The 22,268-nt window shown below is 42.6% G+C and overlaps 1 protein-coding gene across 1 annotated transcript in view; it reads left to right on the top strand.

Moving 5' to 3' along the window:
• Nucleotides 1-3,628: 3,628 nt before the first annotated feature.
• The window catches only part of LOC144227614 (histone-arginine methyltransferase CARM1-like), a 157,574-nt gene continuing 138,934 nt past the window's right edge, over nt 3,629-22,268 (top strand). The window contains exons 1-2 of the mRNA XM_077759303.1: nt 3,629-3,707; nt 10,455-10,580. Of these exons, the coding sequence (XP_077615429.1) occupies nt 3,629-3,707; nt 10,455-10,580 (205 nt within the window). The remainder of the gene's footprint in view (nt 3,708-10,454; nt 10,581-22,268) is intronic.

Here is a 22,268-nt window from a genome sequence, read left to right as displayed (position 1 = left end):
TCTGTTAGCACAGAGCCTGATGCAGGGCTCGAACCTACAAACAGTGAGATCATGACCTGAACCGAAGTCCATAGTCATGCTTAACCCACTGTGAGCCACCCACATGCCCCCAAATAGGCTTTTAAGAGTAGCTAAGTTTAAGCTGTAAAAGTAGGGAATATTTACACCTTATTGCTTTGAAAACGGGATTTCAGAGCTCCTGTATTGAGAAATTTTGAAATGCCTTTATCTGTCTTCTTCCCCTTTCCTTTTACTTGTTGTAGGGACCTGCGTAATGCAGAATAATGAAAATAGATGGTAGCGAGCCAGACTGAGGTGCGCTTACACAAATAGCCCAGTAGCTGTGAGCGTCGGGATCGCTGTTTAGGCACAGGCATAAGGAGCCCTACCTCATGTTGAGCAGTGAGGAACGGATCAGGTAGAGGATGTGAAAATGCTCAAGAGGGGAGGCCAGCTGCCCCACTGCCCATTTCTCCTTGGCCGACTGAGCCAACTGTTGTCAACCAAAATGGCAACATGAGTTGGAGCAAATGAAAACATTTAAAATGCCTCGTCCCGGGGCGCCTGGGTGGCTTAGTCGGTTAAGCGTCCGACTTTCGCTTAGGTCATGATCTCGCGGTTCGTGGGTTCGAGCCCCGCGTCGGGCTCTGTGCTGACTGCCAGCTCAGAGCCTGGAGCCTGTTTCAGAGTCTGTGTCTCCCTCTCTCTCTGACCTTCCCCTGCTCACGCTGTCTCTCTCTCTCTCTCTCTCCTAGAAATAAATAAAAATATTAAAAAAAAATAAAAATAAAAATAAAAAATAAAATGCCTCATCCCAATGTAGACTGATGCATTAAGCTTAGTCCGCCCGCAGACCACCACTTGTCATTTCCAGATCTGCCGTGTTCAATCGGGGCATGTTCATCCGTCAGCCTTCTCCAAAGCCTCTTCCTCCTCCTGGGGACAACCTTGCCCTCCTTTGTGCCTCTCTACTGGGCAGGCGGTTACTTTTCTTCTAAGGCTCAAGTCCAGTATAAGGCCTCCTGTGAAGAATCTCCTGGGGAGGATTAGTTGTTTGATTCTCTGGGGTACTGTAGCATTGAACAGGCCTCTTCTCTTTGTGCTCTGAGCTCTCAAGGCTGTGGCTACANTTCTTTTTTTTTTTTTTTAAATCTTTCTTTCCATCTTCCCTTAGCGCCAGTCCACAGTGACTGGCTTATGGCAGACACTCTTAAGTGTTCACTGTGTGTATGAATGAATCCCCTCCGCAAGGCTTGCAGACATCTGATTCCACAACATCTGCTGTAGAGAGAAAACAAAAATGAATCCCTGCGATAGCTCTTGACAGCAAAGTCGTTATTTTATACTCCTTCATTGGAAGCTTCCACTTTTTTGTTGTTATAGCTGGCAAATCCACACTGGAGCAATTATCCCCAATTGAATGACTACAAGAAGACAGTTTATAGTCTTGAGAAACCACAAGGAGAGAGCTGGTGATCTGAGAAAAAGCTGCCCGGACAGAATGTAGATTCTACAGTTTTTAGTTACTCTAAAGATATATTCGCAATGAAATTAAATTGAAATCTAAGAGAAGGAGCTTCTTTAAAGAGTAGGAGAATTTTGCATGTTTTTATGGAGAAATGAGGAAGTCAATTTTTTCTTCTGACCTCCTGTCATAACTGGGAAAACATTGTGTAAACCAGAAGATCCCAACCATTTGCCAGAGTAGAAAAAAAAGTCAATTAAAAATACCAAGTGTTCAGTGGACACTTTGATATCTGTAATGCTCTGAGGTTTCCTATTCTTTGTTTTTGTTTTGTTTTTTAAATATATAGTTTAGGAAGCTACCTCTGTGACTGTATTGATGCACTTGTTTAATTCCGTAAGTGTGTATCAGTCGTATTCTGCGTGCCTACTGCTGTGCAGGAAGCAGTCGACCAGATTGGAAAGAGTTGAGATTAAAAAAAGAACAAGATCTGCTACTATTTTCCTAGAATTCCTAGGGCTGTCTGGGCACCTTGTCACTTCCCCACCTTGAGAAATGGCAGCAGGGAGCTGAAGGATTATTCAGACAAGCATCTCAAATAAATTTGAGGGAAAGGTAGGTGCCTAGGGAAGCTATTATGGAAGTGCCAAGCTATTTCATTAAAGACAGAATGAAAAGTTACTTCCTTCTGATTTGAAAATATTGGTCACAGAGGTGTTTAAAATTTCATTATGGAGTTAGTTTCAGTGTTTATTTGTTCTTTCTGCTGTGATCATGGGTAGTGAGAAGGATATGGAAGAAAAGAGGGAATGGTTAAAAAATATTTTAAAGCTGATTCAGAGGCTAGAGAGATGAGTGAAGTTTGCCCGTTGACTTTGTTTTGGTTTTAACAGTGGATACGGCACATAGGCCGTGAGCTTGACTCTGAACTTGAGTGATGCATATCTGAACATGAGCGATGCCACTGGGGATTCCAGTCATGTTAGCAACTTAGGTCCCTGTGTTGTACCAGGTCCTCCAGGGGAATCAATTCCTGCTCATGAAGGGTGTGATATCTTGCACACTGAGTAAGATGGGGTACAAATCAGAGAAGCAGTGAAAGGCTGTAAGAGAGGTACACTGTGCTCTTGGGGTAGTGAAGTGGAGGTGATAACACCTACCAGTTGGGCTCCGTCAGGAAAAGTACCATAGAGGTGGTGGCATTTGAAATGGATGTTATAAGTTAGGTAATATTTTGAGTAGCAGAAGGGGAGCTAGATCCCTTCAAAAGGCCCACTCTTGAATTTTACATCCCTACTGCCACCATAATGATAAACCCTTTTTGGAGATCAGCTGGTAGGTAGTTTGGCTATATGGTATATGTTTGGGGGAGAAGCGGGAAAGGTGCCTGGGTGGTGGTAGAGATCTTTGAAGGTTTGAGCAGAGCTTTGCAATGACTGTGCTCCATGAATTGTAACCCAGAAGTCGTGTGAACTCATTTCAGTTACAAGAGCAGAATGCAGTGGAGAAACGGCCACAGTTGTCACGATGTAATGAAATCACAGCCTGAGCAAAGTCAAGGGAGTCAGTCAAAGAGACCTTAGGCTTGACACCAAAAGATGACCCATAAAAGGAAAACTTGATAAATTGGATCTCTTCAAAATTCAAAACTTTTTCTTTGTGGAGTATCCTGTTAAAAGGATGAAAAGTCAAACTACGGAATGGGAGAATGTATTTGCACACCACATGTATGTATAACAAAGAACCAGTATCTAGAATATAAGAACTCTCAAAACCCAACGGTTAAAAAAATAATTTGAAAATGGGTAAAACAGAACAGAAGATGATCTACAGATGGTAAATAAACACATAAAAAATATTCGGCATCATTGTCATCAGGGAAGTGCAAACTGAACCCATGATGCAGTAACACTACACAACTATAAACATGTATACAGCAAAAAATAGTGGCAACATCAGATGCTTTGAGGATGTGGACAAACTGGATCATTTGTCCATTGCTGATGGGAATGTGAAACGGCACAGTCACCCTGGGAAACAGTTGGGTTTGGCTTATAAAACCGTATGTGCAAAACTGTAAGTTTCTAAAAGCTTAGGAAAATGATATTCACATAAAAATAAACAACAGAAAAGTACTGAGGTCAAATGCCATGCTGAGTTACTATGAGAAAAAACGCAGCTAATGGGCAAAACTACATTCTCACCAACGACAAAAGCGTGCTGAAAAGATACAGCCTCCAAAGTATGACTGCAAGTTTAGTTTTGGGGTTTTTTTTTTTAAATCAGAGAAATTGAGAAAAGTCATATAAGACGTTCAAGAGTAACAAAAAGAAGAATTCACCAACTCAGAAATGAAGTGACAGAATTCAAGATTACACTTAGAAATAATGAAATAAAATAACTTTAGAAATGAAGATTAGGCAAAAAGGAACAGGAAATACATCAAATAAAGGAGAAAAGATGGGAAAATATTTAAATGTGAAACAAGATAAAAACGAGTCAGAAGAAAATTAGAAATATCAATGATCTGCCAAGAAGATCCAACACATAAATGAGAGGAAGGTAACAGAGCAAAGAAATCACACAAATACTAGAATTATAACTAGGAAATTAGGCCAACATAAAAAAATGGAAAATTTCTACTGAAAGACTACTTTTATACCTGAGAATATTGACCTAGAATGGCTAGTGTAAAACACATTCCAGTAAAAATCACTGACGTTTAAGGAAAGAGAGGAAATCTTTTGGCTATCTGGGCAACATTTGTATATTACCTATATGTGAAAGGAAAGGAGATTATCATTAGTCTTTTTGACAGTAATGCTTTACTCTAGAAGGAAATGGACGAAGGTATGACAGATCTGCAGAGAAAGAAAATGTGAGCCAGGGAGGGATTCTATATCCAAAAAAGCTGACCTTCAAAAACGTAAAAGACCAAGACAACAATTGGCATGCGAGAGTGCAGGGAATATTGCTTCCATGCCCCTTCTTAAGGAAGCTGCTGAAGAATTTGTTCCCCTGAGCCCTTCTTCAGATTCCACTAGACAATGACTTTGGACGAGCACAGCATCTGGAGAGGCATCTACAGAGGACAGGTTGTGAGCCCTAAGTAGTTGCTAAGTGGTGGCCGACAGGAAACCACTGTACTCTGTGACGGATGTCTAATCTGACAGTGCAGATTCAGTACAACTATAAAAAAAATAGAGGAAAGGGATAGCATTTGCCAGAAAACCCCAAACATCAAAAACAAAACAACAAAACCCCAAACCCAAATGAAACCAACAAGAAAACAACCAGACAACTGAGTAATCATAATCGGTGATGATAGTGTTGGTATTGTGAGACTAATGCCTTAAAAGCCTCACTTCCATGTTTTTGTCTGTCTGTCTGTCTCTCTCTCTCTCTCTGTCTCTCACCCATGGATACTACCCCTGTTCTCAACTCTGAAAACTCCTCCAAAGCCCTGTCTTGCATTTCCCACATATCTTCCTATTCTCTTCCTTTCTTTCTGCTGTTAACTCTCAGCCCCTTTCGACCTGAATCAATCAATCCATTTCCTGTTTTTACTCCAGCAGGCGACAGCCTAGGATCTCATCTCCCAAATACAAGATTCTCCAGAGGAGAAGGGAGAAGGCATCATGTATCAATTATTAGCATTTTGTCATATCCTCTTGGAAATGGTGCTGTTACTATGATCAATATGGCTAGTTCTAATATTAGATTTCCTGGAGTTACATAATCCTATGTTTAATACACCTTTCCTGTGGTTAAATTTATTAAAAATAATAACTGCATGGTTGTCTGTATACTTTATTCTCTATAGAGAGGTGCTGCCTATACAATCATTGTTTAGATCTGTTTCTACAAAGCACATTCCTTAGGTAACTTTGTATTTCTAGATAAGAAAATACAAAAAGGGTCATTGGGCAAAGAATTGGCATAAATGCCATATTATTAGGTCATGAGTACTCTTCCGTCCAGGACTTGATGTATAAAAATCTACTTTAGAACCTCTATTCTAGACCACACCAGATACCTAATATTCTTGGTCAACTAGTATTGTGGCTTTTGTGTGATTTCACTTTTGAGTTTGCAAGGGCTGAAAGCGTAGGTATGTATGTGAGTAGAAAATTTTAGTTAATAGGGGTGCCTGGGTGACTTGTTTAGTTAAGCGTCCAACTCTTAATTTTGGCTCAAGTCATGATATCATGGTTTGTGAGTTCGAGCCCCATGGTGGGCTCAGCGCTGAGAGCAGGAGTCTGCTTAGGATTCATNCATTTTTTGTATGTGTTTATTCTCTTCTGGGAGCACATGGGTGGCTTAGTCAGTTGAAGGCCTGATTCTTGATTTTGGCTCAGGTCATGATCTCAGGATTGTGAGATCTGCACTGAGTGTAGAGAATGTTTAGGATTTTCTCTCTCCTCCTTCTCTGTGTCCATTCTTTCTCTCTCTTTCTCAAAATAAATAAACATTTTTTTAAAAATTAAAAAAAAATTTTAGTTAGTAGAAACAAAAACAATTCTCTTGATCATCCCCTGTGGCCTTTTCTGTTTGCCAGGATGTATTTGTAACACAGGCAGTTCCTGGATTTCTTTGCTTCTGGGAGTCTTGTCAGATACGGCTAGGTGGAAGATGGAACAGGCATCTGGATTTACCACCATCATGGTTTTCTTTGAGAATCTTCTGGGAGAACAAATGGCTTCTCCTCAAGGAGGGAGCCGCAAGGCTCTGGGCTTTTCTGAAGCTGCCTAAATCTTGTGTACGTGAACTTCGGTTTTTGTTGCTTGGGTGCTACTGGCCAATCAGGACTTGCCCTTTGAAGAAGGAAGCAAAGGTGTCCCTGATGAAGGCAGAGTTCAAAAGCAGAATGACAGCAAGTACACAGAGGCATCCAGCCTTCTGTGCCACTGAAAAGATGAAGATGTTTGTAGAGTCAGAATGTTCTGGAAATGTAGTTTTCATTATTACGAGTAATGATAACTTGGTAGGAAGATGGATGTACAATATACGTTGGAAACGGTCTCCACATCATCCCCAACTTTTCGTCAGTGTAATGGTGTTTCATGGTCTTGGGCTTCAACATGTCCCTAACAGTTCTTGATTGTATTGCTTCATTTTTCTGATACAGATTCTTTAAATTTAAAAAGACACATTTCTCGGTAGATAATGCACTTTCCTGTAAGATCACTGCACTATTACACTGCTCACATTAGGTAACAGAAATCAACTAGAATCTTTGGTTTATGTACTAACATTGTCTAAGGATAGGAAAGGAAATTAGTACAAGTTAAAAGATTAGCAAACAAAAAAAGAATGAGAAAACATTCATTTTATGAGTTATTTTATTTTATTATTCTTAGAGCATGAATAGGGGAGAAGGGCAGAGGAAGAGAGAAAGATGGATGGGGGGGGGGGGGGGGGGGGCGGGAGGTAGACAGAGAGGGAGAGAGAAAGAATGAATCCCAACCAAGCTCTGCATGCTCAGTGCAGAGCCTGATGTGGAGCTTGATCCCACAACCCTGGGATCAGGACCTGATCTGAAATCAAGAGTCGGACATTCAACCAACTGAGCCACCCAGGCGTTTTTCATTTCTATGAATGATTTAAAAATCAGAATTAAAATAATGCTTATATTGGATACCCTAATTGCTAAATCAATATTTTTGGATGAATATATTTTTTAATATATTTTAAACTACCAACTAATATCTAATAAATGAGAAAATGAAAAGAATGACAATACCTACCAAGATGACAATGTGGTAAAATACACCAGTGATGTTAGTGTGTTGTTTATCTGACTGCTTGTATTTCCTGATTATTAAAGGTAGTCACATAGAAAATTCAAACAAGGAAAACCCTATAAAGGGCACAATAAAAAAGACCCCACAACTTTCTGTGGAGAGGAAACCACTGATGACATTTTGGTGTGTACCTTTTTAAACAGGCTTCTAGGAAAATAAACACATTAAATTGCTACAGACATTATACTGTTTGGCAAGCTGCCAGGAAGGAGTCATTGTTGGATTTAATCAACTACGTACCTGGTGGACCCTTCTTAGCTTCCTTTGTGTTTTCTCACACTAGTAAATAACTCTTAAGATGAGCGTTGAATATACATTCATCCACACTTGATAAGGTAGATCCACACTTGATAAGTACATCCTGGAAGAAATGATTATGAGCAGAATGTCTACCAAAGAATACAATGACTTTAAACTCTATGGGCAGAATACATCCCAGAAATACGGAAGTTTACCTCCCCAGTAAGTGCTGTTCACTGAATTCTCATACACTTTCCAGTATTTGGTATTGTTAATATATATTTTTAAAATGTTGACATTGAGAGATAAAAATCTAGATCTACTCCTTTTATTGCACGTTTCTTTGAATCTTCCTGAAATTCATTACTTGTGTTCTTTTTGCTCTTGGCATTATTCTAGTTGGCAAATTGCCTATGGATCCCCTAAGGATGCTTGTTCCTTCTCATTTTTTTAGAGTTAATTGTAAATTGAGGAATAGTAAATCTTTGTTGGATATGCTGAAAACATTTTTCCCAGATTATCGTTACTTTTTAATTTTGTTTAAAGTTTTTTTAAAGTTAAGTCAGTTAAGCTTCTGACATCAGCCCAGGTCATGATCTCGTGGTTCTTGAGTTTGAGCCCCATGTCAGGCTCTGTGCTGACAGCTCAGAGCCTGGAGCCTGCTTCACATTATGTGTGTTCCTCTCTCTCCCTGCCTCTCCCCCGCTCACACTCTGTCTCTCCCTGTCTCTCAAAAATAAACATTAAAAAATTAAAAAAATTTTTTTGCAAAGGTAGATTACAAAAAGTAAGCATTTACGAGTACTTCCTGACTGTTTTGGCATGCTTATTTGGCCTCTGCTCCACCCATATTTAAACAGGGTCAGAGACGACAAAGAAAAAGGGGATATATATGGGCAGGCATTTTGCAATGTCTGAAAATAGGAAAATAACAGCAACATCAAACTACAACTGAAACACAAACAGCAGCAAAACAAACAAAAATTCTGACCTTATCTGGTTAAGGAGACTTGAACTGGATAAATTTTGAAGCTTTTAATCTATTCTGGGATGGCATGCAATCAATATGGGGAGAAATGCTTTCACGGATTCAAAAAGTGTTAAGTACCAGGTACTTGCCAGGGTTTGATTCAGAGAAAGAAAGATAGTGATTTTAAAAAATAAAGTAGTTCCTGCTGCAAAAAGCTCACAGATGATAATAGTTGTGTCTGTGCAAGGCACTGAGACTTGCATCTTTATTCTCTCTCATCCTACTTCAAAACTATAGGAAAACAATTGGCAAATGCAGAAAATCTTTATTTCTCGGGGGGAAAAACACACTTCTTGTGATTTAAAGAGAATATGTTGTATACAAGAGCCCCAAACTCCCTCCTTCTGCATCTACTCGTGGCTGTGTTCTTGTGAGGAGACATTGATGCCTTTGACACACTGACTGGGCTGTAACAATTAAACCTGTAATCATGCTTAAAGCCAGGAAAATGTTTTCAAAACATCTGCACTATTTAACCAGCCAAGATGTTTTGTGAGAAATATTTACGAACACTCCCATCAGGAGGTAATCGCTCATTTGAAGTCACAGATGAAAATGTTTGAAAATATTTGGTCATCTTCACTCGTGTGTGTGTGTGTTTTGAATGTGTGTACATGAATGTGCCACATACTCATGTAACAGTAGAATTTCATATGTAATTATGTTTTTAAGTTAAAACACTGTATTTGATCTTGTAAGAGAGAATGTAAGACATTAAGGATGGGAACGAAGATCTACTTTATGATGAGAGCAATGACGTTAAATCCCATCAAGTAAAAATCCTTTTCGGAGAATTTTAGAAAGTATTTTACCTTTATTATTCAGGCTTCACAAAAAGCTTGTGGAATAAGCATCAGGATGTTCATTTTACATACTGACAAAACTGTGACTCCATGTGACTAGGTGATTGAAGACCCCAGATGAGTAAATATCAGAGATGAGATCGAAACCCAAGTTGATGACTGTTGCCACCACACTGCAGCTGCCCCAGTGCCAAATACCTGTTTAACTTGTCAAGGAAGCAATAGCAGGTTACTTCCCAGTTATCTGTGCACAAAGTCAATGAGAGCCCAGCCACTCACCATGGCCCCGCTTGCAGAATCTTAGCTCCCTGTGTCCTGAGCTGGCCTTGCACAAGGTGGGAAGAGCAACAGTGGGCTTTGGAGTCCAATTTAATCCAGGGCTTTAATTCTTGTTCTGCCACTTATTAGCTCTGCACATTTGGACCTCAAGGCTCTACCTTGTCTTTGCCCCAAGACACTGGCTGGCAGTGACAGTACTTACAGTGAAGATGATGTGATATCTCTGGCAAGGACTAGGTGCTCAAGAATCACCCACAGGAGGCGCCTGGGCGGCTCAGTCAGTTAAACAGTGTCTCTTGATTTCCGCTCAGCTCGTGATCTCGCGGTTCATGAGTTCAAGTCCCGTATTGGGCTCTGTGCTAACAGTATGGAGTCTGCTTGGGATTCTCTCTCTCTCTCTTTCTCTCTCTCTCTCTNCCCCGGTCTCAAAATAAATAAGTAAACTTTAAAAAAAAAAATCACCCATGAGGGACATGGCCTCATGGCCTTGATGGCCCTGCCTTTCCTGGGATGCCATCAAGAAATACAAGATGATTTAGGCAATACAAGGTTTAGAGAGAATGGGGCCCTAGACATAAAGGCAAGAACCAGTTAGAGTTAGTTTTGAGCTTTGTGCTAACCCGCCTGCCAGAAACTGGGTATGGGGCCATAGTTAAATTCATCTGTTATCTCCAATCCTCATATTTTCTTACATCTCAGGAGGCATTATATCAAGAAGAAAAAAACAGGGAGCCTTGAGAACCCAAGAGAAATGTAGGAATGGCATTGCTGAACCTTTTTACGGGGCTCAAAATGGATGTACCTAATCCTTACTTTTTTTTCACCCTTTACAGCTGATGGCCTCTGCGTCTTTAAATGCTTACTCAACAGAGACACTGAATGTTGCCGTGTGGGGAGGGAATCCATCTTGATCACTCTGGGATACAACAGCGCTCTGCTGAAGTTCGAATCCCACGCTGGTAAGTTTTGTGCTGGTAAGTTTCCTGGCTCCCCAGCTTTTCTGAGGACCCGTCTTTTGATGATTGGTTGACTTTGATGTTCCTGATTGGTTGGCTTTGGCAGCGTGTTTCCTGACGTGAGCTGTCATGAATAGAGAGGTTGACTTGAAACTGGTGTTTACTTGACACTGTGGCTGGGGAACAGCCAGCCTTTTCGTAGACTCTGAGCATGTTGTTCTCCTTGCCCCAACTTGCAGGACAGGCCACCACGGATGGTCCCTGTCTTAGTCACTATTGTTGCCTCTTCTTGAAGATGAGGTTGTTCGCAGAAATGTGATGTTTCAATTGGCGTGCAATTCAGAATGATTCTACCTTGTTTTTGTCTTTGCGTCATCGGTTGAACATTTTTAGACTCTGGACAACACATGTCAAGCAGCAGGGAGGTGGAGTATAACCAGAAGTGTTTTAAGAAAGGACAGAGAGGCATTCTGGAAGATTTCGAATCTGCTCAAGAAAATGAAGGTTATCAATGCCTCAGGTCTCCCTTAAGTGGTTGACGGTCATTTCTTTAACTTGGCTATAGACTGATCCTTGGTTTAATCCAGACAGTGTAAGGCATGGGCATTGGTACATATTCTCCTCTGGTTAGCCAGAATCTCCTAAGCTGTTGCATTATTGATAACTACTTGGGATAAAGAAGTTGACCTGGTCTCTTGTCTTGAAATTCCATCCACACAGGAGTCAGCCAGAGTGAGGAACCTATTTATCACATGTCTGTCCATCTATCCATTCTCTGTTCATCCCTCCGTCTATTTTGATGATGCATTTCATCAAATGTTTAAGCCCCTCTGGTTTTCAAGGCCACATGTTACGGGGCTCATCTTCCAATACAGGTCCCTTGTGTCTGCGGTGCCTGGTGTGATCATCTGTTTCTTTCCCCTCTCTGTGCCCACATTGTCCCTCCCTCGCACAGACAGTCCTGTGGGTCTGTTTGGCTCCCGACCACGTCTCCACCCTTCCTACCCTCTTCAGGGTGGCCTCCTCTCTACATTTAGTTGTGAGACTCTGTTCTGCCAGACTTCGGGTCATTTTCTGGGTTAGTTACACTGATGTGGATGTCATCTGCTTGTGTCCGTGGGATGGGTGAAAGCCAGGAGTCTCCTACTCTGCCGTCCCCCCCTGGAAGTCTCTAATTAATTTTCAGTATGAATCTTGGATACCACAACATTTTATATTCACTTGCTAATTCTAGTAGTTCTCTTTTAAATTCCTCAGAATTTTCTGTTTAAAAAATCGTGTCATCTGCAAATAGAGGTGACTTTACCTGTTTTCTGATCCTTATGCCATTTATGTTTTTTTCTTGACTTTTTGAAATTCTTAGGACTTCCAGTACAGTGTTGAATAGATCTGGGAAGACAGTTGTCCTTGACATTCTCCTGATTGTAGGGGAAAGTCCGGTTGTCACCGTTAAGTATAATGTGTGTGGGTCTGTCTTTTGTGGTTGCCATTTATCACATTGGGGAAGTTTACTTCTTTCCTTAGCTTGTTGGGAATTTTTATTATAATTAGGCATTAGATTTTGTCAAATATTTTCTGGATCTTTTGAGATTATCATATTCTATAAATGTGGTGAATTACCTGGAATGAAATAGTTTTCATAGAATTGGTATTAATTCTTCATTAAATTTTTGATAGAATTCACCTGTTAAATCACTGGGACTTAAAGTTTTTAGCAGTGGATTTATTTCATAGATATAGGACAGTTCAGATTTTCTCCTCATGTCAGTTGGATGTTTTACATTCTTCCATGGAATTTCTCCATTTCATCTAAGATGTCAGATTAAAGCAAAATTTCTTCTCATTTTTTATAATGGTTTTTAAAGTTTATTTATTTTGAGAGAGACAGAGACAGCATGAGTGAGAGATGGGTAGAGAGAAAGGGAGACTGAGAGAATACCAAGCAGGCTCTGTGCTGCCATGGTAGAGCCAGATGTGGGGCTCGAACCTACGAAGCCGTGAGATCATGACCTGAGGCAAAACCAAGAATCAGAGGCTTAACTGACAAGCCACCCAGGTGCTCCTGCATGTTATCCTCTTAATTCACAATATTTATTATAATTTCTCTTTTTTCCTGATACTGGTTATTGCTGTCCTATCTTTCTTTTTTTGATCAGCATCACTAGAGGTTTATCAATTTTATCAGTCTTTTCAACAAATCATCTTTTGGTTGCATTTTTTTTTTCTCTTTTGCTTACCTATTTTCTGTTTCGTCGATCTCTGCTCTTTATAATTTTTTTTCTTCGTTGATTTTGTTTTGCCTCTGCATGTTCACCTCTCATAGTGAAGCTTTAAGTCGTGAATTTTATCCTTTTATTCTTTTCTAATATAATTTCTTGAAGTCCCTAATCTTCCACTAATTATGGCTTTACTTATAGATAACCAAACTTCCATTTGTTGCATCATTCAGTTCAGAGCCATTCTGACTTCTCTTCTGATTACTTCTTTGGTCCCTGAGATACTAAGATTATTTTAATTTTCAGGTACGTGGAAACTTTGCAGACCTCTTTCTGTCATTGAAGCTAGACATTCTAAGTGTTGTGTGCTATTGAGAGTCTGGATTCTGCTGGCTTCCTTTAAGGAGTATTAAGGTTTGTTCAGACAGATGGATTAGCTAATTTTAGGTCAGCTCGATTCTTCCGAGACTTGCTCTTTAGCTTTGCCTCGGCTGGCCTAGGGAAGTCTTTATTCTACATCTAGTATAGACATGCTCCTAAGGTGTGTCCAATCCTTGGTTTCTGCTGTTATGTCTTAATTGTTCAGCAAGGCCTCTCCACTCTGCCTGCAACTAGAAACTCTCCCCACCCTGTGTTATCTCTGGGAATTGTTCAGCTGAGAGCTCACTCATAGTTAGTCTTGGCCCACTGTGGTTTTGACCATGTTCTGGGCATCAACCCTACACATATGTTACTTAAGATTTATTCAACTAGAAACTCAAGGGGAGCCCTATGCAAATATTTTTAGTTCTTTCTTTGTATAGAAAGAGCTTTCTTTCGAGTAATCGGCCTTAGAAATTCCAGCAGCTTCCGCCTTTCTGAATGCCAATCTCTGTATCTTCAACTCAGCAAGACCGCTCTGTCCTGGTTTGCTTTCCAAACCATGTGCTGCAGTATGGGTAATGTCTCTAGACAGAACAGCAGTCTAATTGTACCAGTGTCCTCATTGGTTTCCCTTCTGGATCACAGTTTTGCTTTGCCTGTCTGTTCTCCACCGTCTGACGACGCCGTTTCATGTAGTTTTCTTGTTTCAGTGGAAGGGAAAGTCTGGTACCAGTTAATCTGTCATGATTATGAGTAGAACTGCTCCCTGTTTCTTTCTATAGAAAGAAATTCACACACTCAGAACACTTCACATTTCCTGGGCAGTAGTAATGGATATTCATGAAAAGCCAGAAGCAATCAACATTTTCATTACTTTGGTATACGTTCTAGCTCATTTGTACAATTATCGTACAACCCGCAAATCAGAGCCTTCTGTCCTGCACGCCAAGAAAAGTGGATTTCAACTCACAAAATATTTGCAAATGATTCCTTCCTTTCAGTGAGAGATCTGTCTTTTGACTTTGATATTTCTATAACATATGCAAGTGACATATTTTTGTGATCTTCTTGAATCTTCCTATGATCTTCAAGGGTACTTTCAAAAGATTGGCCATAGGCACAAAGAGTTACAATTACAGAGCATATTACAAAGCCATTTCTTTCTGCCAAGAATGGCGAAGGGTGAAATTTTATCTGACCTGCAAGCTAACAAGTTCGTTTGCCACTGTTTCATGAATGCTAACAGAAGACACGAGACTCCTGGCTCAGAGGTCAAGAGTTAATGACTCAGAGAAATAGCAGTCGCCAGAGTGTCAGCATACTGTTAGTTTTCTGCACCCCGATGCCCATAGGCAGATGCAGAGGATCCGATGGGTGCTTGATCATGCAGTGGTAGGCATTACGGGAGAGGAACACCAAACTTGGAGAACCTGCTATTTTATAGCAAGCAGTAGGCAAGCTAAGCTCTTTGCTCCAGAGGAAGATATTATTTCATACCTGCACATTGCTTGTTGCGTACACAGCCCTGAGAAATAGCCCAGGCAAAGAGTAGTCAATGGCTTGCATTCTTTTTTTTTTTTTTTTAATATTTTATTTATTTCTGAGAGAGAGAGAGACACAGTGTGAGCAGGGGAGGGTCAGAGAGAGAGGGAGACACAGAATCTGAAACAGGCTCCAGGCTCTGAGCTGGCTGTCAGCACAGAGCCCGACGTGGGGCTCAAACCCATGAACCGCGAGATCATGACCTGAGCCGAAGTCGGCCGCTTAACCGACTGAGCCACCCAGGCGCCCCAATGGCTTGCATTCTTGGCACATACTCAGTAAGACCGGAGTCCCAGCAAGGGGCCCATGGAGGAACATCTCCCAACACTTTGTCTCTGAGAGGAGGAGGGAGATTTTCTCATTTATAAATACCTAGAGAATGACAGCACTGGAAATTTCATTCACAGGTCACATGAAGTTGACCAAATGCATATGTGAACAACCTTTGCAGCCAAGACAGGCACAGACAAGGCCATTTAGAATGTCTTTTACAGCTAAAGGAAAATACCAGTAGTGCAGGACATCCTATAGGGCAACTCTCAAAACAATTCCATTGAGACAGGCCCCTGGTCTTGGTAAACTAACATCTGGTGGAGAAGGGTAGACGCTTCTGTCACTCGAGGTAGCACTGAAAGCACAGACCGACAGCACCAAGTGAAGATAAACACCAACCTCTCAGCTCTTTTCATATGTTAGAGGGGACCAGACAGCCATTCGGTAGAAACAATTCAAATAGGCTTGAGGCAGAAATAAAAGCAGATATCCAGACAGCAAGAGACCAAAAATAATTTAGAAAGAGACTCAGTAAGTACAAAATCACTACCTTAGCACAGTTAGACTCCCCCTAGAAGCCAGGGAAGATGGCCTGGACCTGCAAGGCTTAGAAAGTGCACGGCTCAGGCAACGCGGCTTGGAAGGTCTGGTGGATAAGTCTGTGTAAGCATCTCGGTGAGACCTCCAGGTTAAAAGTCAAACCAAGAAGTCAAACTTAATAAACATTTTTTGGGAGGCCGAGTGGAGTTATATCGGCAATAATAAAACATGTATGAGGGGGTCTGGCTTTCCCAACAGATGGCTCCCAGATGAAGAGAAAAGGCTCTGTTTGTGGGTCAAATAGAACAGTCTGCACTTCTAGTTGGATTACATTTGAGTCAGGTGGGTTTTGTTTTTGTTTTAAGGTGTTTTTGTGGGTTTTGTTTTTTTTTTTGGTTTGGTTTTGGTTTTGGTTTTGGTCACAGCTTTTAGAAACTTTATTTTCTATCAAACTTATTTCCATTTTCTGGCTGAGCAGCTTAAGACCACTCAGTGGTCACTGCAGCCGCTCAGCTGTCTGAGCAGTGGGCACTGGGGTCTAGTCCTCGGTGGCAGGCTGAGTGCCCCTGTCTTGGGCAGAGACCCATATAGGCACAGAGGGCACCCTTGTCTTCAAACGGTATAGTGTAGAAGCCTGCTGGGGACCAGAGCAGCCCTGGAACTGTCACATGCCTGCCTGGTCCCAGCCTTCTCTGTGGAGGCCTTCTCTTCCTTTCCCAGCTCTCCCCTGGGGGCTCCCGGAGGCGGTCCCACGTGCGTGCAGGGTGCGGGGAGGCGGTCCCACATGCGTACAGAGTGTCTCAGGCCATCCCCACAGCACCTCACCCGTTGAGTGAGCTCCCTTCTCATTGCACGGGATGACCGAGTCTGCACAGTAGGGAGACGATGGCAGGCAGGTTGGCATAAGGTGTCTCTGTGAGAGGCTGGTGGTCAGCCTTGGGGCTAGTGACCACCAGAAGTCATTGCTCTGGGAAGGCTCCCTGGATCTGTGGCGTGAAGGTTCCAGAAGTGTTGTGACCAGCGATAGCAGTGGCTCCGGGGGCAGCAGCAAACCGCGGCAGAGCCCACTGGCCGGTGTTCCTGGAGCACATGGTGCTGACATCAGCTGCAGTTTGGACCCAGCAAGGGCATGAGCTGCCCGCAGAAGCTTCTCTCGGATTCTCTTCAGGTCTGTGATGCAGATACCATCGCTTTTCCTTCTGTAGGCGGACTGTTCCATTTGGAAGTCAAGGTTGGTGCCCATAAGTGGGTTCTTGCTGCAAGGAATTTGAGGGCATCCGCCTCCTTCATTTGCAGGAGGTCAGGGGCTCTGGACAGGGTGAAGGTTGCCCTCGAAGGTGTGATAGAAACCCAGAACCATGCCCTATGCACCCTTTTCTGGACAGCGCAAAAAAGCTGTCAGTTGTGTTATTTTTTACTTTTTTTTTTAATGTTTATTTTTGAGAGAGAGGGAGAGGGAGAACGCGTGGAGAGCAGAGAAAGAGGGAGACAGAGGATCTGAAGCGGGCTCTGAGCTGACAGCAGCAAGGGGCTGCTCAAACCCAGAAACCATGAGATGATGCCCTAAGCTGAAGCTGGATGCTGACTGAGCCACCCAGGAGCCATGAAAAGCTGTCAGTTTTAATAAAGAGGAGTAATTGCTACATTTGATCATGAAAATCAGGCTGTGGCTTGTCACTAGATTTGAATGTTTTAGAATGTTTGTTGTAGTCCATGGCTTTCAGGAAGGCAAGGCTTTAAGAAATGGCAAAATTTTCTGTCCTCTATAATGGGACAGAATGAGGTTAAGGACAGTCATTTTTACTGTTTACACTATACACATTTGACCTGTCGTGTAAGGCACCATCTACTTGAGGGAGGAGTTAATCAGATCACCTTACTGATCAGGAAACTGAGAGTCAGAAAGAATCCGTCACTTTCTCAAGATAATATGACTAATGATTAACTGACCACAGATGGGAATCCAGAGCTTCCTGACTCCAAAGCCCATACACTCCCCCTCCCTGATGACACGTGTAGTTTTAAGAAAGAAAACAGGGAGAGAATGAAGAGCAATTTTGCCACAAGAAAAACACATGGGAAGCCTTTCTTCCAATGTCCTCACACTTTGAACACTTAAGGCTCAAGGAAACATACTCGTAAAGCCCCCATGGAGTGCACATGTCTACGATACCCGTGTTTCGTGGGAGTGCTGTTCAGGGTCAGCACAGAGGTCTGAGCAGGCCTAGGCCTGGGAACCCTATGTTTCAGGGACTCTCAGAATTGAGGCTGCTTTTCATTTTCTGGACAAAAACTTTTCTTTAAGTCATTATATTGCAGAGGGGTGGAAATTTTGAGATTACAATAGAAAAGGTCCCAGGGCGCCTGGGTGGCTGAGTCGGTGAAGCGTCCAACTTCGGCTCAGGTCATGATCTTGCGGTTTGTGAATTCGAGCCCCATGTTGGGCTCTGTGCTCACAGCCCAGAGCCTGGAGCCTGCTTCAGATTCTGTGTCTCCCTCTCTCTCTGCCCTACTTGCACTCTGTCTCTCTGTCTCTCTGTCTCTCTCTCTCTCTCAAAAATAATTGAAAACATTTTAAAAATTAAAAAAGAAAAGTTCCTTAGAAATTGGGATTCCTTTTACTCCTTAGCATCTTCAACGACCAGATATTTTCTAGCTACTACCTGTACTGCTTCCCAGCTTCTTCGTGAAGGAGAGCATCTTAAATAGCCTGGATAGTCATGTGACCCAAAAGCCACCGGGCTCCTACTTTGCTGGGGGCCAAGGACGGAGTCTACTGCCCTGATCCTACACAAAGGCCTCTGTACATGATTTCTAGTGACTTACCAGACAAAGTGGTGGGGGGAGAATCAGCTGACCTCCTTGGTTACATTCCCTGACACAGGGATTGGGGGCTCAGTAACAAAATCCAGGTTCAATTTGCTTTTGCCTGATTGAGAATACAGGCGATTGAGGCTCTCCTTAATCTCTGTACGGCCATCACAATAGCAAGTGGGAGCGTTTCTAAGTAAGGAGCCCAAAAGTGGGACTAATTCTGATACAAATTTTTCATCAGTTCAGTGCGTCACTTATATTTCAGGAATAAGTACAGTGGCCTTGACCCCCGCCCTTGCTCTAGAACACTGGCTCTAATGGCCTTGACACCCCCCACCCCAACCTTGCTCTAGAACTCTGGCTCTAATCTCTTATTCTCTGTGGTTCTCCAGGAAGCAAAAATAATTGCTACTGGGAGTTTCAGACAGCACTTGAGAATTTTCCCACGGATGTGTCCTAACACCTTGGCATTCTGTGGCTTGTGTGTCTCCTGACTGCTCTCAGTGAATCCCTGTGCCGCACGGATTGCAAACGCAGGTGTTTACAGACTGATGGTCCTCCTTGGTTTAATCTAAAGTAGTTTGCAAAATCAGTGACAGTCGCTGGAGCAGTTAGTTGCCTGTCTGGTTTTCCCAGCCTGGGAGACTCAGTGGAGCGGCCGACCCCTCAGGCCGGGTGTGTCCGTGCAGGTTATGATGGCAAAGAGAGTCCACAGCTCTAGGGAGTAGTGGCAAGGGATGGACAAGCTGGCTGTCACCCAGAGGGTCCCAGATGGCCCAGGTCCCTGCTGGCAGTGGGATCTTGATTGTCATTTGTCAGCCTGGGTGTTGACAGTAAGCTGTCTGCTGCTGTCACTGCCCATCAGACACGACCGCCGAATTGTTGAGCTGTGCTCTGCTTCTGCGGAGAAGGAGAATGTGGCATTTGAAATGTGAGGCTGCTATTTTAGATTCAGACGTGAGCAAACGGTTGCCAATTATCTGTAACTCGGGTAAGAGAAATTCCGACTTTACTGGGGAGTTGACCTCTATTGATAATTAGGTGGCTTCTCTGGGAAAGAAAGGATCGAATATTCAAATACGTCTGCGCGAGGAATATTTTTGCCCCTTTTCTCCTGCTTCAGGACTGTGACTCCATGATGTCCAGGCCTGATTTTCTCACACATCCCATGACCTGCAGGAATCCCAGAGACCACTGTGAAGCCGAGTACGGTTAAATTCACTGCATTTCAGAAGTAGTGGAAATCTTTAGTGACAGATGTCAAGAGAGAAAAAAATGTTTAATTAAATGGACTTGAGGTGCTATCTGTGAAGCAGTAGTCACTGCTAGTGGATTTGCACTAGGTGTGTGCAAGGTCGACTTCCCGTTCATTCATTTATGCAAATACTTAGAATCTCTTCGATGCCATGCACGTATTTATGTNTGTCAAGAGAGAAAAAAATGTTTAATTAAATGGACTTGAGGTGCTATCTGTGAAGCAGTAGTCACTGCTAGTGGATTTGCACTAGGTGTGTGCAAGGTCGACTTCCCGTTCATTCATTTATGCAAATACTTATTGAGAATCTCTTCAATGCCATGCACGTATTTATGGGCTGAAGACACAGTGCCGAATAAATAGAAGTCCTTACAATTATACAGCTGACATTTTTTAATGTTTATTTATTTTTGAGAGAGAGAGAGACAGAGCACAAGCAGGGGAGAGACAGAGAGAAAGGGAGACACAGAATCTGGAGCAGGCTCCAGGCTCTGAGCTGTCAGCACAGAGCCTGACACAGGGCTCGAACTCAGGAACTGAGAGATCATGACCTGAACCGAAGTCAGATGCTCACCCAGACACTCCTGTAGCTGACATTTTAAGAAAAGGACACAGACAATAAATAAATGAACAGTTATAGTGAAGTTGTGTGATAAAGCCTGAAAAGAAATGTAAACCAGGGAAAGAGGCAGAGAAAGACTGGGGACTAAGTGTGTGTACCGTTTGTAGGTAATTTGTCGGGGGGGGAAGCGTCACAGATAAGTGACATTTGAGTAGGGGCCTGCCATGCAGGGAAGCCCTCTGTGGGTCTGGACAAGGGGTCCCATCCGGGGAACAGAATTACATTGACCGCGAGGCAGGGTGATTCTGAAGAACAGCACTAAGAACAGGGAGCCTAGGTGAAGTGAGGGAGAAAGAGAGTGGTGAGGTCAGAGAACAGAGGCTGGATCAGGTGCGATGTTGGACGCAAGGCGGGGATCTTGGTTTCATCCCAAGGGAGAAGGAAAGTGTCAGAGGCCTTGTAGAGGAGACCCAGCATTGTCTGAGCATTAGGCCATTTTTATGTCCATTTTCAAGGTGTGTATTTATACCTCCGCTCATTGTAATTCTCACAGCAGCCCTGTGAGGCTGGTGTATTGTTACTGTAAAGCAAAGGCACGGAGGCTCATAGATAGGAAGGAACGTGCCCAAGTGACAAACCGCAAATGCAAAGCCTGTGTGCTTTCCACAGCTTCCAAGCTGCCCTTTCATTTTTCACTGGTTGACGCCGAATCTCGAAAACTCATATCCCTTGAGTTGGGATGCTAGCCTCAACGTGGGAAAGCCCACTTGTATCAACGTTTCACTGATGGGGGGGGAAAGGAAATTAAAGATACTGGTGGACCTTCTTCTAGGGGTCTGTGAATCATGGGAAAGCTTTTCCATTTCTTTTTATTTGCAAAAATTTCCAGCTTACAGAGAAGTTACATTGACATGACAGAGTGCCTCTGAGTACCTTTTAAATAGATTCATTAATTTACGTATTTTATCAGAGTTGATTCATCTCTTTATACACACACACATGCTGTCACTGTATTTCTGATCCATTTGAGTACTTTAGGCTCTGCCAGGTACAGCCTGATACCACGTTCTTCTCTGAGCACTGAGGAGCCCTGAGCATTAGGGAGCGCTTAGGTCTCTCTGCCTCTTGTTAGTAATAGGAATTTTGGTCACCAGGTCAAGATGTTTCCCACTTCCTTTACTGTTATGTTACTGCGCTTTCCCTCTTCATCATGACTAATAAGCAACTGGGGCAAAGTTACTTTGAAACTATGTCAATATCCTGCCCCTTCTCAAACAGCCCAAATTTCGTATGTGTTGATTATCCATTGCTTTGCAAACACGGTTGATTTTTCTGTATATTAGCCTCCCATCCTATGCTCTTGCTGAGTCACTTAGTTCTTTTAGACTTCTTTTGTAGATTCCTGGGGTTTTCTTTTTAAATGATTATGCCATGTGTGATTAGAGACCGCTTTACTCCTTCCTTTCACATCTGTAGACTTTTTGTTTCTTCTTGCTCACTGCACCCGCGAGGGCCTGTAGACACTGTTGCATAGAAGAGGTGAGGCTGCGCACCCCTACCTTGTTCATGACCTCAAGGAAGACATTCAGTTGTCACTATTAGCTGTAGGTATTTTTATAGATCGCCTTCTTTGGGTTGAGGAAAGTTCATTCTATTCCTAATCTGCTGACAAGGTCCATCTTGAATTGTGTTTTGCAAAATGTGTCTCTCGATCTATGAAGATGAGAGTATCATTTTTAGTTTTAGCCTAATATGGTGAATTTGATTTTTGCATGTTAAAACAACTTTGAGTTTTTGAGTTCAAGCTCATTGTCATGATGTATGTTCCTTTTTATAAATTAGATTTGCCAGAAGTTCGTAAATAATTTTTATGTCTGTGTTCTTCAAGTATAGCTTTGTGTTTTTTTAAATGTCTTTGTCTGGGGGGTACTTGCATGGCTCAGGCGACTGAGTGTCTGACTCTTGATTTCAGCTCAGGTCATGATCTCCTGGGACATGAATTCAGGCCCTGCATCGGGCTTCTCGCTGATAGCATGGATCCTGCTTGGGATTCATTCTCTCTCTCTTTCTCTCTCTCCCCCTCTCCCTCTCCCTCTCCCTCTCCCCCCTCCCTCCCTCTCCCTCCA

Source organism: Crocuta crocuta, unplaced genomic scaffold (genome assembly GCF_008692635.1).
Source record: "Crocuta crocuta isolate KB4526 unplaced genomic scaffold, BGI_CrCroc_1.0 scaffold41, whole genome shotgun sequence".
Lineage (NCBI taxonomy): Eukaryota > Metazoa > Chordata > Mammalia > Carnivora > Hyaenidae > Crocuta > Crocuta crocuta.
Note: the sequence above shows the minus strand (reverse complement) of the source record. Positions and strands in the feature narration are given on the sequence as shown.